Genomic DNA, 15,840 nt, shown 5'->3' with positions numbered 1-15,840 from the left:
TTGTGACAGCATCTTCTAAGTTCCTGGAGGTGCTCCTCTGGAGCTGACACCAGCACGTTTAGCAGGGGAGGCACCTGTTGCCAAAGGAGCGGCCACCAAGGCCAAGGCCAGAGAGGCTGAAGCCCCCGGAGTTGATGGGCACTCCCTGAGAGCTGAGGATGCTGCCAACGGCAGCGGACGTGGAGGATCCCACGGCGGTGTTCTGCGGGAAGGAGCTGAGGATGGGACCGGGCAGGGTCACCACCACAGGAGAGGGCTCGATGACGACATTGGAGTCCTGGCACTGCCTGAAACAGGGCTCATTGCAGCTGTTGGCCAGCGGGGTGGGGCCGCAGGGCCGGCATGGCACGCACGGGTTGTAGCAGGACATGTTCGAGGGTGAGAGGTGCACCTGTGAGAGAGGGCAGGGAGGAAGCAGAGCATGGGGGAGGCATGAGAAGATATTGTCATGAGGGAGATGAGTCCCCCACCTAGAGGGGTGACAGCTGGAGGACATGAAGCCCAAAACACATCCCAATGCTTTGCCCTAACGACAGGAGCCCTGCCAAGGACAGCAAGGCACAAGGAGGGTCCTGCCCTTACCACAGCCAACCAGACCCCTCATACAACTCTGACCTCTCACCAGGCCACAACGTTGGCCCTCTCTCCCCCTCCCAAGCAGCCCCAGCACCCAGCACAGCACAGAGGAACAGCTATCTGCTGAGATATGCTGGAGGAAGAGGCGGAGGAGCCGGCAGCCAAAGCACGTCACCCTCACCTGGTTTTCAAAGCAGTGGAGGCGAGAGAAGTGGATGGGAGAGTGGGGAGTCTGAGTGGCTTTTATAGTGCTCCTGCACTGCCCCAGGTCCAGTGTCACCCAGTTCCTCAGCAGTAATTTTCCAGCACACTCACCTCAATGCAAAATAGCCTAGCTCATGGCATGGGTGGTGTGTGTTGTCACCCCAGTGGAGCCTTTCCATTTCCTCATTTTTGGCATGCCCATTCTCCACAAAAGTGCTGGCATTAGAGGTCCAAGGATTTTCAGAGCAGGAACATGGTATTATGGGCGGAAGTCATAGCCTGTGTGCTGGAGAGCTCCAGTGCAGAGCCATGTATTTGGCAGGGCCACTCTTGTGCGGTTGTCTGGGACCTCTGCTCCTGGCTGGCCCCAGCCCTTCCTGGTGCTCTAGACAAACCCCAGCTGAACACCCAAGGCTCAGCGGGCATGTGCATGGGCCGCATCCTTCCCTCTCCGTCCTTCCCTCCCAGCTCTCTCCATCTCTCTCTGCTCATGGTCCCGACCCCCGCCCAGCAGTGGCTGCATTGCAGCCTTGGACTCTCTTCCTCCTGATGCTCTTTGCTGTGGGGAGAGAACTGTGCAAGGAGGCAGGGTTGGCGGTAGGAAAGTCAAAGGTCATGTGGAGTTGAAGCAGGCCAGGGAGCTGCAGAGCAACACAGAAAGTTTTTCTGGTATACCAGCACCAAGAGGAAGAGTAGGAAAAGGTGGGCCTAGCCCTAGATGGCTCAGTGACCTTGTGATGACTGTGGAGGCTGGTGCTAGAGCTATAGCCCATAGTGAGGTCAGCACAGAAGGGACACAGAAATCTGAGGTCCTCCAAGCCCCCTTGGCCTTGTGTCTTCACTGCTAAGATTTACCTTCAGGAAGGTGAGGCCCCTGAGAACTCTGGAAGATCTGGAGCACGGAAGACTCGCCCTCACTACAGGATGATGGAGACAGGGAACACTGAAAGAAAGTGGAACGAACACAAGTCCATGGGACCTGACAGAACGCACCCACAATGCTCACGCAACTGGCCAGTGCCACTGTGAGGCCACGCTCAGAAAGCTTTCATATGTCCCGATGCTCTTAGGAGGTTTCTGAGTGCTTGGGAAAAGCAAATGTCAGTCATGTCATTGAGCAGGGCAAGAAGGAGAATGTGAGGGCCTAGAAGTCATTCAGCCTTGCCTCCAGCCCTGCCAGCGTGATAGAACAAATCATCCTGGACACCATTTGCAGGCACATGAAGGACAAGGAGGTGACTGGGAGGAGTCAGCAGCATTTAGTGAAGGGGAAATGGGGCCTGAGCGGCCTTATAGCCTTCTTCGATGAGATGACTGGCTTTGGGCACAATGAGGGGAGAGCAGCGCACGTTGCTTATCTCAACTAAACCCGAGGTTAGAGGCTTCAACATAGTTTCCCACAACAGTCTTACAGCCCTCCTGAGAGTTTTCTGGACAGGGAAGTGGGCAGTGTGCGCCCTGGAAAGCTGTCTGTGCTACTGGCCTCCAAGTGTGGGGATGAGTAGCACCTGGAGGATAGTCAATGTGGGCGCAAAGTGGGTGTCGATCTGAGGGCCGATACCCCTTCAATCCATCCTCAGTGACGTGGAGGAGGGGACTGGGTACACCCTCTGCAAGTCTGCAGCTGACTCAGAACTGGGAGGAGTGACCAATAACCTCAGGGAGTTCTGCTGCCATTCAGATCTGCCTCCTGGCATCAGGCTCAGCCATGGTGAAGGGCATTGATGGAGTGGCAACACAGGCCTCCACTTCCTGGCCATAGAGGCTGGCAGTGTGGAGGAGTTTCCCTCAGCTCCTGCCTGTGTGTAACGTGAGATAGGCTTGCAGAGACATGCCTGTGCTGGCCAGGATGATCCCAGCCTAGCAGGTAGCATGTGTGATCATGGCTTTAGAGCTTTGACATACATCCCTCCCCATGCCCCTTGGCACCTTACGGGGGATGTGGTGAGGAGGGGCTTGGCTGTGAAAGCATCTCAGACTACATCAAAGAACCACTGCCTCCTCACTGAGGCACGAACAAAAGGCTTCTCTCCTCTGGAGAAGTGGAGGCAGCTGGGAGGCAGGTGGGGGCCAGTGGGCTGGTGGCCAGAGTGTACTGGGGAGAGCAAAGGCTTGAGCTCAGGCACGGGAGTTTCTGGTGCTGGGCTCCTTCCTGTAAGGGCCTCACAACATGCCCCACCAAAGGCATCTGGGCTGACATGTTCCCTCTGCACAGAACTGCCCCGAGAACTTGTGCCTGGATTCCTACATGTACTGACATGTTCCTGGCCCTGAAAGGCTCAGGTCTCATTCTGGCACTTAAAAGGAGCCTTCATGCCTAAATAGGTAAGCCAGAAGTGATGAAATTAAGAGGCTACATTGAAGGGAAAACGAACACCACCCATGCCATGAGCTAAAGCTATTTTGCATTTGAGGTGAGTATGCTGGAAAATTATTGCCCAGGAACTGGGTGACTCTGGGCCTGGGGCAGTGAAGGAGCACTATAAAAGACAGCCAAACGCTCCACTCTCCCATCCACTTCTCTGGCCTCCACCTCCTTGGGAACAGGTGAGTGTAAAGCCCTTTCTTCCTTCTGCTCCTGCTTTTCAAGCACATCTCAGCCAATAGCTGTTCCTCTGTGCTGTGCTGGATGCTGGGGCTGCTTGGGAGGGGGAGAGAGGGCCAACGTTGTGGCCTGCTTAGAGGTTGGAGATGTCTGAGGGGTCTGTTTGGCTGTGGCAAGGGCAGGACCCTCCTTGTGCCTTGCTGTCCTTGGCAGGGCTCCTGTCATTATGGCAAAGCATTGGGATGTTTTTTGGGCTTCATGTCCTCCAGCTGCCACCCCTCTAGGTGGGGGACTCATCTCCCTCATGGTAATGTCTTCTCATGCCTCCCCCATGCTCTGCTTCCTCCCTGCCCTCTCTCACAGGTGCACCTCTCACCCTCGAACATGTCCTGTTACAACCCGTGCGTGCCATGCCGGCCCTGCGGCCCTACCCCGCTGGCCAACAGCTGCAATGAGCCCTGTTTCAGGCAGTGCCAGGACTCCAATGTCGTCATCGAGCCCTCTCCCGTGGTGGTGACCCTGCCTGGACCCATCCTCAGCTCCTTCCCGCAGAACACCGCCGTGGGATCCTCCACGTCCGCTGCCGTTGGCAGCATCCTCAGCTCTCAGGGAGTGCCCATCAACTCCGGGGGCTTCAGCCTCTCTGGCCTTGGCCTTGGTGGCCGCTCCTGTGGCATCAGATGCCCACCCTGCTAAACGAGCTGGTAATGGCCCTAGAGGAGCTCCTCCACATACTGAGAAGATTTGATCGCAAAGGAGGATGGAGCTCCTGGCCACTGGATTCAGAGTGTCTGCCCGATTCTGGCTCCCTTGCAAATGAAGGCTGGGAGGTTCACCCTGAGCTTTCCCTCCTTCCACCCTCTCCTTTGCCTCTCTTGTCCTTGCTGTCTTCTGATGATGTGAGCCCCCTAAATCATTTTTGGGGCACTGTGGACCCATCTTCCTTTCTGGGTGCAGGCTCTTGGCTGCCCCAGGTTCTCCGTACCTTGGGAGCTCGACGTGGAGCAAGCTTGTTTAGCTCTGTTAACTCATTAAAGGTCTTCTGCATGCCTACTTTTTCTAGTGGTCCTTCCCTCCATGGTTGTTCTCCGAAGCTGCCTGGGGACACGGGCAATGCTCTGGAGGCACAGGGGTGGCTTGTGGACAAAGGGGGACCCTTCAACACTCCCAGAGGAAATGTGGGGTGGAAACTCTGCAGCAGTGGTCTTTTAGGCACTCTCCCAAGGAGCTGAGGGGGGCATCCCTGGCTCCTCCATCCGGTTGGGCCCTCTTAGCCTCAGGGCACCCTGAGGCCAATCCCTTTGGATTGGGAAGCTAAGCTCAAGTGAAGAGCCCTGGCTTCAGGAGGCTCTGGGAAGGCAGAATCCCCATGAGCTCTCGGGGCATTCAGTGGTTCTTGCTCTGGGGGAAGGGGTGCTGTTGGAAGGGGTTCAGATGGAACATGGCTCCCGAAAGAGATCAGAAGTGAGGATGGGAGGCAATAGGCTTACGGAAAGCCCACGTCATTGTGCTCCTTCCTTGATGCCCTGGCTTTGTGGAGGAAGTTGTCTGGAGAGAGACAAGCTGGGGGAGACCCAGGGCAGGATGAGAGGTAGGGGTGTTCTCCAGGTGTGCAAAGGGTGGGCAGGAGCTCCTCAGAGCGTTGGTCTCTCCAGCAGGAAGACTGGAGAGGGGCTGACAGCTGAGGAAGGGGCAGGGCTGAGCTGGGCAGGAGACACTCTGAGCCATGACCTGCAGCTTTCAGGGTAGTGGAGATGCCACCCACACTCTGTCCCCACACAACAACACCGTGTCCCAGCCCTAAGCAAGAAGGCCAGATGCAGCTGCTCTTGGGGAAGCCCTTCAGGACAGCTGCAACTGGCAAGAGCCTTCAGTGACACCAAGGACTGACAACAGCCTCCCGGGCTACATCAACGGGAGCAGAGCCAGTAGTTTGATGGCAGTGATCATCTAGCTCTGCTCAAAACACATTCAACAGCATGAAGAATACTGTGTCCGCTCTGGGTGTCTGTTGCAAGGCTTGCATGTGGTAAACGGATCGAGCGCGGTGGTGGGCTGCCAGCACGTTCATGGGTCTGTAGCTGTTGGCCCGTGAGGAGGGCCATTCTGGGGAATGAAATGTGCTGAGCCTGGAGAAGAAAAGGCAATGCTGAGGGGACTAGTGGACAGCTCTCCAGTAACTCTGGGTAGCTCAAGGAGAAAACAAATGACGTTCTTCTCTGTGGTACATGGTTGGAGGGGAGGAGATGGCACAGGATGGAAGAAGAGAGGTTCAGACTGCACACAAGGTGAAACATTTTTCACCTCCAGAAAGACAAGACTGGGCCAGACAGGTGAGCAGGTTGCCAAGTGTGTCTGTGCAGTCACCATCCTTGGAGGTTTGCCATAGTGTTGGAGATAAAGACCCGGGCAAGGTGCTCTGCTCTCATGGCTGACCTGCCTTGGATCAGTGGGTTGTACCAGAGGACTGCAGAGGTCCCCTCTGACTTGAACTCTCCTTTAATCCTATCATGCCAACCCCTCTGTTGGATAGAGCTCCCCACAGCAGGCACTGACACAATGGTGGTGACACAGTGCTTCGCGGTGTACAGCAATGGCAAAGGATCACTCTGTTGCCTGAGCTCAGAGACAGGCTGTGCTGGAAATTCTCCTGCATCCTTCATGTAGGGAAAGAAAGGGATGCAGAAAGAAGCTCTGTGATCCTGGGGAATAACAGGAAACCCTAATGCTAAAGGGTTTAAACTGTTGGGTTTTCCTCAATCTTCTGGGCCAGGACTTTCCCTTATAGCTCGCATGCTGTTCTTTTCTTGTTGTCTTTTCTTTCTGGTGTCCTGCTCTTGTAAAGCCTGGTGTTGCACTTATGACACAATCAGATGAGGATCAAAGGCATTCTGTTACTGCATCAAGAGAGCAGGCAATTTCATCCCACTCTCTCCTTACTACTTGTTTTCAATGTATGGTCTATGTTAATGGAATAGTCAGCGCGTGCATGCAAGAGTGGAGAGCATCAATTGAACATGTAGTGAGTGTGCAAAGAATCCCATGTAGGTGGAGAAGCTTGGAAGGCAGGGTTGAAGCTGCGGGCTGATTAGGAGTCCTCAGAGCAACTGCTGTCCTGCACCTTTGTGAGCTCTCCAGGAGCAACCGCTTTCTCCCCCTGGACAGCTGGGGAGGGCACATGCACAAGGGGAAGGAGCACACGGGGACTCAGACTGCCATGTGGAAGAACTTTATTGAGTGGAGAGAGCAAAATGAAGCTGGTGTGAGTGGAGGCCCCAGAACAGGGAGCACGAGGGTCTGCTGAGAGAGCGCAGCATGTGGGCACGCAGATTCCTAGGCGTCCATCTACCTGGCCCATTGGCAGAGAGGGGCCAGCAGAGCCTGCGTAGGCAGGCCTTGGGTTCCTTGTGCCTGAGGGCAGAAGAAGACAGCAAGGACATGGGAGGCAAAGCAGAAGGTGGAAGGAGGGGAAGGCAGACAGGGGCCACGCTGTGAGAAGCCTGAGAATGGCCACCCCTGACCTTCCTTTTGAGAGGGGAACAGGCAATACATTGACCCTCTGAAGCCAGTGGCCAGGAGGTCCATCTTCATTGTGATAGCATCTTCTAAGTTCCTGGAGGTGCTCCTCTGGGGTTGACACCAGCACGTTTAGCAGGGGAGGCACCTGTTGCCAAAGGAGCGGCCACCAAGGCCAAGGCCAGAGAGGCTGAAGCCCCCGGAGTTGATGGGCACTCCCTGAGAGCTGAGGATGCTGCCAACGGCAGCGGACGTGGAGGATCCCACGGCGGTGTTCTGCGGGAAGGAGCTGAGGATGGGCCCGGGCAGGGTCACCACCACGGGAGAGGGCTCGATGACGACATTGGAGTCCTGGCACTGCCTGAAACAGGGCTCATTGCAGCTGTTGGCCAGCGGGGTGGGGCCGCAGGGCCGGCATGGCACGCACGGGTTGTAGCAGGACATGTTCGAGGGTGAGAGGTGCACCTGTGAGAGAGGGCAGGGAGGAAGCAGAGCATGGGGGAGGCATGAGAAGATATTGTCATGAGGGAGATGAGTCCCCCACCTAGAGGGATGACAGCTGGAGGACATGAAGCCCAAAACACATCCCAATGCTTTGCCATAATGACAGGAGCCCTGCCAAGGACAGCAAGGCACAAGGAGGGTCCTGCCCTTACCACAGCCAACCAGACCCCTCATACAACTCTGACCTCTCACCAGGCAACAACGTTGGCCCTCTCTCCCCCTCCCAAGCAGCCCCAGCACCCAGCACAGCACAGAGGAACAGCTATCTGCTGAGATGTGCTGGAGGAAGAGGCGGAGGAGCAGGCAGCCAAAGCACGTCACCCTCACCTGGTTCTCAAAGCAGTGGAGGTGAGAGAAGTGGATGGGAGAGTGGGGAGTCTGAGCGGCTTTTATAGTGCTCCTGCACTGCCCCAGGCCCAGTGTCACCCAGTTCCTCAGCAGTAATTTTCCAGCACACTCACCTCAATGCAAAATAGCCTAGCTCATGGCATGGGTGGTGTGTGTTGTCACCCCAGTGGAGCCTTTCCATTTCCTCATTTTTGGCATGCCCATTCTCCACAAAAGTGCTGGCATTAGAGGTCCAAGGATTTTCAGAGCAGGAACATGGTATTATGGGCGGAAGTCATAGCCTGTGTGCTGGAGAGCTCCAGTGCAGAGCCATGTATTTGGCAGGGCCACTCTTGTGCGGTTGTCTGGGATCTCTGCTCCTGGCTGGCCCCAGCCCTTCCTGGTGCTCTCGACAAACCCCAGCTGAACACCCAAGGCTCAGCGGGCATGTGCATGGGCCGCATCCTTCCCTCTCCATCCTTCCCTCCCAGCTCTCTCCATCTCTCTCTGCTCATGGTCCCGACCCCCGCCCAGCAGTGGATGCATTGCAGCCTTGGACTCTCTTCCTCCTGATGTTCTTTGCTGTGGGGAGAGAACTGTGCAAGGAGGCAGGGTTGGCGGTAGGAAAGTCAAAGGTCACGTGGCGTTGAAGCAGGCCAGGGAGCTGCAGAGCAACACAGAAAGCTTTTCTGGTATACCAGCACCAAGACGAAGACTAGGAAAAGGTGGGCCTAGCCCTAGATGGCTCAGTGACCTTGTGATGACTGTGGAGGCTGGTGCTAGAGCTATAGCCCATAGTGAGGTCAGCACAGAAGGGACACAGAAATCTGAGGTCCTCCAAGGCCCCTTGGCCTTGTGTCTTCACCGCTAAGATTTGCCTTCAGGAAGGTGAGGCCCCTGAGAACTCTGGAAGATCTGGAGCACAGAAGACTCACCCTCACTACAGGATGATGGAGACAGGGAACACTGAAAGAAAGTGGAATGAACACAAGTCCATGGGACCTGACACAACGCACCCACAATGCGCACGCAACTGGCCAGTGTCACTGTGAGGCCACACTCAGAAAGCTTTCATATGTCACGGTGCTCTTAGGAGGTTTCTGAGTGCTTGGGAAAAGCAAATGTCAGTCATGTCATTGAGCAGGGCAAGAAGGAGAATGTGAGAGCCTAGAAGTCGTTCAGCCTTGCCTCCAGCCCTGCCAGCGTGATAGAACAAATCATCCTGGACGCCATTTGCAGGCACATGAAGGACAAGGAGGTGACTGGGAGGAGTCAGCAGCATTTAGTGAAGGGGAAATGGGGCCTGAGCGGCCTTATAGCCTTCTTCGATGAGATGACTGGCTTTGGGCACAATGAGGGGAGAGCAGCGCACGTTGCTTATCTCAACTAAACCTGAGGTTAGAGGCTTCAACATAGTTTCCCACAACAGTCTTACAGCCCTCCTGAGAGTGTTCTGGACAGAGAAGTGGGCAGTGTGTGCCCTTGAAAGCTGTCTGTGCTACTGGCCTCCAAGGGTGGGGATGAGCAGCACCTGGAGGATAGTCAATGTGGGCGCAAAGTGGGTGTCGATCTGAGGGCCGATACCCCTTCAATCCATCCTCAGTGACGTGGAGGAGGGGACTGGGTACACCCTCTGCAAGTCTGCAGCTGACACAGAACTGGGAGGAGTGACCAATAACCTCAGGGAGTTCTGCTGCCATTGAGATCTGCCTCCTGGCATCAGGCTCAGCCATGGTGAAGGGCATTGATGGAACAGCAACACAGGCCTCCACTTCCTGGCCATAGAGGCTGGCAGTGTGGAGGAGATTCCCTCAGCTCCTGCCTGTGTGTAACGTTAGATAGGGTTGTAGAGACATTCCTGTGCTGGCCAGGATGATCCCAGCCTAGCAGGCAGCATGTGTGATCATGGCTTTAGAGCTTTGGCATACATCCCTCCCCACGCCCCTTGGCACCTTACGGGGGATGTGGTGAGGAGGGGCTTGGCTGTGAAAGCATCTCAGACTACATCAAAGAACCACTGCCTCCTCACTGAGGCACGAACAAAGGGCTTCTCTGCTCTGGAGACATGGAGGCAGCTGGGAGGCAGGTGGGGGCCAGTGGGCTGGTGGCCAGAGTGTACTGGGGAGAGCAAAGGCTTGAGCTCAGGCACGGGAGTTTCTGGTGCTGGGCTCCTTCCTGTAAGGGCCTCACAACATGCCCCACCAAAGGCATCTGGGCTGACATGTTCCCTCTGCACAGAACTGCCCCGAGCACTTGTGCCTGGATTCCTACATGTACTGACATGTTCCTGCCCCTGAAAGGCTCAGGTCTCTCATTCTGGCACTTAAAAGGAGCCCTCATGCCTTAATAGGTAAGCCAAAAGTGATGAAATTAAGAGGCTACATTAAAGGGACAACGAACACCACCCATGTCATGAGCTAAAGCTATTTTGCATTTGAGGTGAGTATGCTGGAAAATTATTGCCCAGGAACTGGGTGACTCTGGGCCTGGGGCAGTGAAGGAGCACTATAAAAGACAGCCAAACTCTCCACTCTCCTATCCACTTCTCTGGCCTCCGCCTCCTTGGGAACAGGTGAGTGTAAAGCCCTTTCTTCCTTCTGCTCCTGCTTTTCAAGCACATCTCAGCCGATAGCTGTTCCTCTGTGCTGTGCTGGATGCTGGGGCTGCTTGGGAGGGGGAGAGAGGGCCAACGTTGTGGCCTGCTTAGAGGTTGGAGATGTCTGAGGGGTCTGTTTGGCTGTGGCAAGGGCAGGACCCTCCTTGTCCCTTGCTGTCCTTGGCAGGGCTCCTGTCATTATGGCAAAGCATTGGGATGTGTTTTGGGCTTCATGTCCTCCAGCTGCCACCCCTCTAGGTGGGGGACTCATCTCCCTCATGGCAATGTCTTCTCATGCCTCCCCCATGCTCTGCTTCCTCCCTGCCCTCTCTCACAGGTGCACCTCTCACCCTCGAACATGTCCTGTTACAACCCGTGCGTGCCATGCCGGCCCTGCGGCCCCACCCCGCTGGCCAACAGCTGCAATGAGCCCTGTTTCAGGCAGTGCCAGGACTCCAATGTCGTCATCGAGCCCTCTCCTGTGGTGGTGACCCTGCCTGGACCCATCCTCAGCTCCTTCCCGCAGAACACCGCCGTGGGATCCTCCACGTCCGCTGCCGTTGGCAGCATCCTCAGCTCTCAGGGAGTGCCCATCAACTCCGGGGGCTTCAGCCTCTCTGGCCTTGGCCTTGGTGGCCGCTCCTGTGGCATCAGATGCCCACCCTGCTAAACGAGCTGGTAATGGCCCTAGAGGAGCTCCCCCACATACTTAGAAGATTTGATCGCAAAGGAGGATGGAGCTCCTGGCCACTGGATTCAGAGCGTCTGCCTGATTCTGGCTCCCTTGCAAATGAAGGCTGGGAGGTTCACCCTGAGCTTTCCCTACTTCCACCCTCTCCTTTGCCTCTCTTGTCCTTGATGTCTTCTGATGATGTGAGCCCCCTAAATCATTTTTGGGGCACTGTGGACCCATCTCCCTTTCTGGGTGCAGGCTCTTGGCTGCCCCAGGTTCTCCGTACCTTGGGAGCTCTACGTGGAGCAAGCTTGTTTAGCTCTGTTAACTCATTAAAGGTCTTCTGCATGCCTACTCTTTCTAGTGGTCCTTCCCTCCATGGTTGTTCTCTGAAGCTGCCTCCGGACACAGGCAATGCTCTGGAGGCACAGGGGTGGCTTGTGGACAAAGGGGGACCCTTCAACACTCCCAGAGGAAATGTGGAGTGGGAACTCTGCAGCAGCGGCCTTTTAGGCACTCTCCGTTGGAGCTGAGGTGGACATCCCTGGCTCCTCCATCTGGTTGGGCCCTCTTAGCCTCAGGGCACCCTGAGGCCAATCCCTTTGGATTGGGAAGCTAAGCCCAAGTGAAGAGCCCTGGCTCCAGGAGGCTCTGGGAAGGCAGAATCCCCATGAGCTCTCGGGGCATTCAGTGGTTCTTGCTCTGGGGGAAGGTGTGCTGTTGGAAGAGGTTCAGATGGAACATGGCTCCGGAAAGAGATCAGAAGTGAGGCTTACAGGGAGCCCCTGTTGTCCTGCTCCTTCCATCAATGCGCTGGTCTTGCTGGGGAAATTATCTCGACGCCCCAGAGGAGCACCCCTAGGAATCCAGAGGATGCTAGAACAGTGGAGATGGTCCTCCTGCCCACTGGATTAAGATGGTCTATGTGTTGCCTGTTCCCCCTCAAAAGGAAGGGCAGAGGTGGCCTGTCTGGGCCTTCTCACAGCGTGGCCTTTTGTCTGCCTTCCCCTCCTTCCACCCTGTCCTCTGCCTCCTTTGTCCTTGCTGTCTTTTTCTCCCCTCAGGCACAAGGAATCCATCGCTTGCCTAGGCAGGCTCTGCTGCCAATTGGCCAGGTGGACGCCTAGGAATCTGTATGCCCACATGCTGTGCACTCTCAGCTGACCCTCGTGCTCCCTGTTCTCGGGCTTCCCCTCACACCAACCTCATTTTCCTCTCTCTACTCTATAATGCTCTTCCGCATGCCAGTCTGAGTCCCCGTGTGCTCCTTCCCCTTGTGCATGTGCTCTTCCGAGCTGTCCCGAGAGAAAGGGGTTGCTCCTGGAGAGTTCACAAAGGTGCAGGACAGCAGTTGCTCTGAGGACTCCTAATCATTCAGTAGGTTCAACTCTGCCTGAGGGGTCTGAGGACTGAGTAGATTGGAGGATGAGGAGTTTGGATGGCTTTTATAGTGCCTCTGCACTGCCCCACGTGCAGAATCAACCATTGGTGGACATTAATTTTCCAGCAGACTCACATCAGATGCAAAGTAGCACATGGCACAGGTTGTTTTGTCCCTTCCACAAACTCCTATACCTGAATACAAGCCTTTCTTTACTCATGCAGTTTGCTCTGGCCCCCAGCCCATTTTCCACAAGGATCTGGCCATCCTGCGTGGCCTCCAGGCTGTGGGAGCATCCATGAGGTCCACAAACATTGGGACTGTCAGTGCTGGTGCTGGTGCACTCCTGGTGCTTAGAAGAGTCTTCTGCAGAGCAGCATTGTAGGCCTGTAGCGAGCAGTGTCCCCCAGGGGTCAGTCCTTGGTCCAGTCCTGTTCAGTTTATTCATCAATGACCTGGATGAGGCACAGAGTGCTCCCTCAGCAAGTTTGCTGTTGATACAAACCTGGGAGGAGCAGCTGATAGTCCAAGAGGGACTTGGACAGACTAGAAAACTGGGCAGTGAGAAACCTCATGCAATTCAACAAGACCAAGTGCAAGGTCCTGCATATGGGGAGGAATAACCCCAGATACCAGTACAGCCTGGGGACTGACCTTCTGGAGAGTAGCTCTGTAGAGAAGCACCGGGCATCATGGTGGACAACAAGCTGACCATGAGGCAGCAGTGTGCCCTCTTGGCCAAGAAGACCAAGGATTCTGGGGTGCATTAAGAAGAGCGTCTCTAGCAGGTCAAGGGAGGTGATCCTGCCCCTTTACTCAGCCCTGGTGAGGCCACATCTGGAGAACTGAGTCCAGTTCTGGGCCCCAGTACAAGAGGGATGTGGAGCTACTGGAGGGAGTCCAGTGCAGGGCTACGAGGATGATCAAGGGTCTGGAACATCTGCCCTATGAGGAAAGCTGAGAGAGTTGGGCCTGTTCAGCCTGGAGAAGAGAAGACTGAGAGGGGATGTGATCAGTGTCTATAAATACCTTTAGGGAGTGAGGAGGATGGGGCCAGCCTCTTTTCAGTGGTGGCCAGTGATAGAACAAGAGGAAACAGGCACAAACTGAAGCACCAAAAGTTCCACAGGAACTTAAGGAAAAATTTCTTAACCTTGAAGGTGATAGAGCACTGGAACAGGTTGCCAAGAGAGGTTGTGTAATCTCCTTCTCTGAAGATATTCAAAGCTCTCTTGGACGCAATCCTGTGCCACATGATCTAGGTGAGCCTGCAATGCAGGGGGGTTGGACTAGATGATCTGTAGAGGTCCCTTCCAATCTTAATGATTCTATGATTCTATGATCTGCCCATGTTGAAGAGGAATTTCGCCCTGCATGTGGTGTGTGGCTGCAGCCAGCACCCACGCTTGCCTTAGCCTCATGTCAGTAGGGTGACACGTGGCCTTCCTCAAGTTGGTTGTGACTCACCACGGGTTGTCCCTGGCATCATGGCATTTGGCAGAGCATAGCTCCTGTCTCAGGCACACAAAGGGAGCTTTGTAGGCGGGCTTTGCTCTTTCTTGAGGGCTAATGGAGTTTCTTCCAACAAGCACAGCTATTGAAGACATCCCTGTACACTTCTGGGCTACATCTCAGCTGCCTCCACATCTCTAGGGCAGGGAATCTCTTTGTTCATACCTCAGTGAGGAGGCAATGACTACTTGATGTAGTCTGATGTTATGGAGAAACTGTCAAGGCTTTATGAGAGGAGTATTACCCACTCCTCATCCTATCTGTGGACATAAACGACACCAAAGGGAAACTGGAGACCATCAAATACCATTTCAGAGCTCTAGGGATGCTGGTCTAGGGTCTAGTAGCTGAGTTTTTCTTCTCCTCAATCTTCGCAGTTAGGAGGAAGAATGTGAGGAGGAAGACACAGATATTCCCAGTTCACAACTAGTAGCGCAGCTGTTTATGGAACAGAGTTTCAGTTTCTTTGAACATGGGACCCTATTCAAAGGCTGACAACTTATGTGGAGAGATGGAAGCCACCCCAATAATCAGGCTATGCATGTCCTTCCTGACAGATTGGCCGGTCTGATTAGGAGGGCTTTAAACTAGTCAAGAAGGGAGAGTTACAGTGGGAGGGCAGTGCAGCTCAAATTGGGATGCCTCCAGCAGGTGCATGAAACTGTTGAAGAGTGTATGAGATGTAACTATGGAGGGTCCTCTTGTACCCCTCCTGGGAAACCTGCAGGCTTGATTACCTCCCTGAAATACCTGTACAGCAACGAACACAGCATGGATAACAAAGAGGATGAATTAAAAATCTGTGTGCGGTTTCATAGCCATGATCCCCTTGCAATTTCAGAGACATGGTGGGATAGTTCTCACAACTGGAGTGCTGTCATAGATGGCCATGTACTTTTTAGGAAAACCAGGCCAGGAAGATGAGGTGGAGGAGTTGCTCTTTATGTGAGATAATAGCTCTTTATGTGAGAGATCAACTGGAATGTATTGAGTTCCGCCTAGGAGTGGAAGAAGAGTGAACTGAGAGTTTACAAGTAAGGATTAAAGGGCAGATTAATATGGGAGACACTGTTGTGGGTATCTACTACAGGCCACCTGATCAGGAAGATGATTTTGATAAGACCTTCTATAGACAGTTGTAAGGAAACTCACAATCACAGGTACGGGTTTTCCTGGAGGACTTCAACCACCCTCATACCTGGAGGGACAACGCAGACAGGTACAAACCGTCCTGGAGGTTCATGCAGAGCACTGATGATAACTTCCTGATATAGGTGATGGAGGAGTCAATGAGAAGAGGTGTGCTGCTGGACATGGTGTGAACAAATATTGAAGGAGTGGTTGGAGATGTGAAGCCTGAGCATCGCCTTGACTGCAGTGACCCTAAGATAGTGGAGTTCAGAATCCTGTGAGGAAGAAGCAGGACAATAAAAAGAATTACAACCCTAAAATTCATGACAGCAAATTGTGGCCTCTTCACCCACCTACTTGGAGGAATCCCATGGGCTAAGACCCTAGAAGGAAGGGAGAGCCCAAGAGAGCAGGTTAGTATTCAAGCATTATTTCCTCCAAGATCAAGAGTGGTGAATTCCTATGAGTAAGAAGTCAGGTATGGGGGGCAGGAGACCTGGATGAATAAATAAGGAACTTCTGGCAAAATCCAAACAGAGCAAGGAGGTATAGAGAATGTGAAAAAGAGGGGAAGCCACTTGGGAGGAATATGATGATGATACCAAACTGATGATACCAAACTGGGAGGAGTAGCTGATCCCCCTGAGGGCTGTGCTGCCATCCAGAGGGACCTGGACAGACTGGACAACTGGGCAGTGAAAAACCTCATGCAATTCAACAAGGCCAAGTGCAAGTTTCTGCACCTGGGGAGGAAGAACCCCAGACACCAGTACAGGCTGGGCAATGACCTTCTGGAGAACAGCTCTGCAGAGAAAGACCTGGGTGTCATGGTGGACGACAAGTTGACCATGAGGCAGCAGTGTGCCCTCATGGCC

At 54.3% G+C, this 15,840-nt stretch overlaps 4 protein-coding genes across 4 annotated transcripts; 2 read left to right on the top strand and 2 right to left on the bottom strand.

Moving 5' to 3' along the window:
- Positions 1-58: 58 nt before the first annotated feature.
- Positions 59-370, bottom strand: LOC148591659 (feather beta keratin-like). The gene has a single exon (XM_088537135.1). It carries the CDS (start codon positions 368-370, stop codon positions 59-61), a length of 312 nt encoding a protein of 103 aa, XP_088393261.1.
- A 2,885-nt stretch (positions 371-3,255) lies between these two features.
- On the top strand, positions 3,256-4,021 carry LOC148591658 (feather beta keratin-like). Its single transcript, XM_088537249.1, has 2 exons — positions 3,256-3,325; positions 3,705-4,021. The coding sequence occupies exon 2, from the start codon at positions 3,710-3,712 to the stop codon at positions 4,019-4,021; it is 312 nt and encodes a 103-aa protein (XP_088393375.1). The 5' UTR covers positions 3,256-3,325; positions 3,705-3,709.
- A 2,952-nt stretch (positions 4,022-6,973) lies between these two features.
- Positions 6,974-7,285, bottom strand: LOC148591657 (feather beta keratin-like). Its single transcript, XM_088537128.1, has one exon. The coding sequence runs from the start codon at positions 7,283-7,285 to the stop codon at positions 6,974-6,976; it is 312 nt and encodes a 103-aa protein (XP_088393254.1).
- Positions 7,286-10,172: 2,887 nt separating this feature from the next.
- Positions 10,173-10,938, top strand: LOC148591656 (feather beta keratin-like). Its single transcript, XM_088537182.1, has 2 exons — positions 10,173-10,242; positions 10,622-10,938. The coding sequence occupies exon 2, from the start codon at positions 10,627-10,629 to the stop codon at positions 10,936-10,938; it is 312 nt and encodes a 103-aa protein (XP_088393308.1). The 5' UTR covers positions 10,173-10,242; positions 10,622-10,626.
- The last annotated feature ends 4,902 nt before the right edge of the window (positions 10,939-15,840 follow it).

The sequence above is a fragment of the Tinamus guttatus genome, unplaced genomic scaffold (assembly GCF_059628265.1).
Source record: "Tinamus guttatus ecotype Peru unplaced genomic scaffold, ASM5962826v1 Tinamus_guttatus_pri_ptg000732l, whole genome shotgun sequence".
Taxonomy (NCBI): Eukaryota; Metazoa; Chordata; class Aves; order Tinamiformes; family Tinamidae; genus Tinamus; species Tinamus guttatus.
Note: the sequence above shows the minus strand (reverse complement) of the source record. Positions and strands in the feature narration are given on the sequence as shown.

Excerpts from the sequence above, each read along its gene's own strand:
- LOC148591657 (XM_088537128.1), bottom strand. The coding sequence starts at position 7,285 with ATGTCCTGCTACAACCCGTGCGTGCCATGCCGGCCCTGCGGCCCCACC.
- LOC148591659 (XM_088537135.1), bottom strand. The coding sequence starts at position 370 with ATGTCCTGCTACAACCCGTGCGTGCCATGCCGGCCCTGCGGCCCCACC.
- LOC148591658 (XM_088537249.1), top strand. The coding sequence starts at position 3,710 with ATGTCCTGTTACAACCCGTGCGTGCCATGCCGGCCCTGCGGCCCTACC.
- LOC148591656 (XM_088537182.1), top strand. The coding sequence starts at position 10,627 with ATGTCCTGTTACAACCCGTGCGTGCCATGCCGGCCCTGCGGCCCCACC.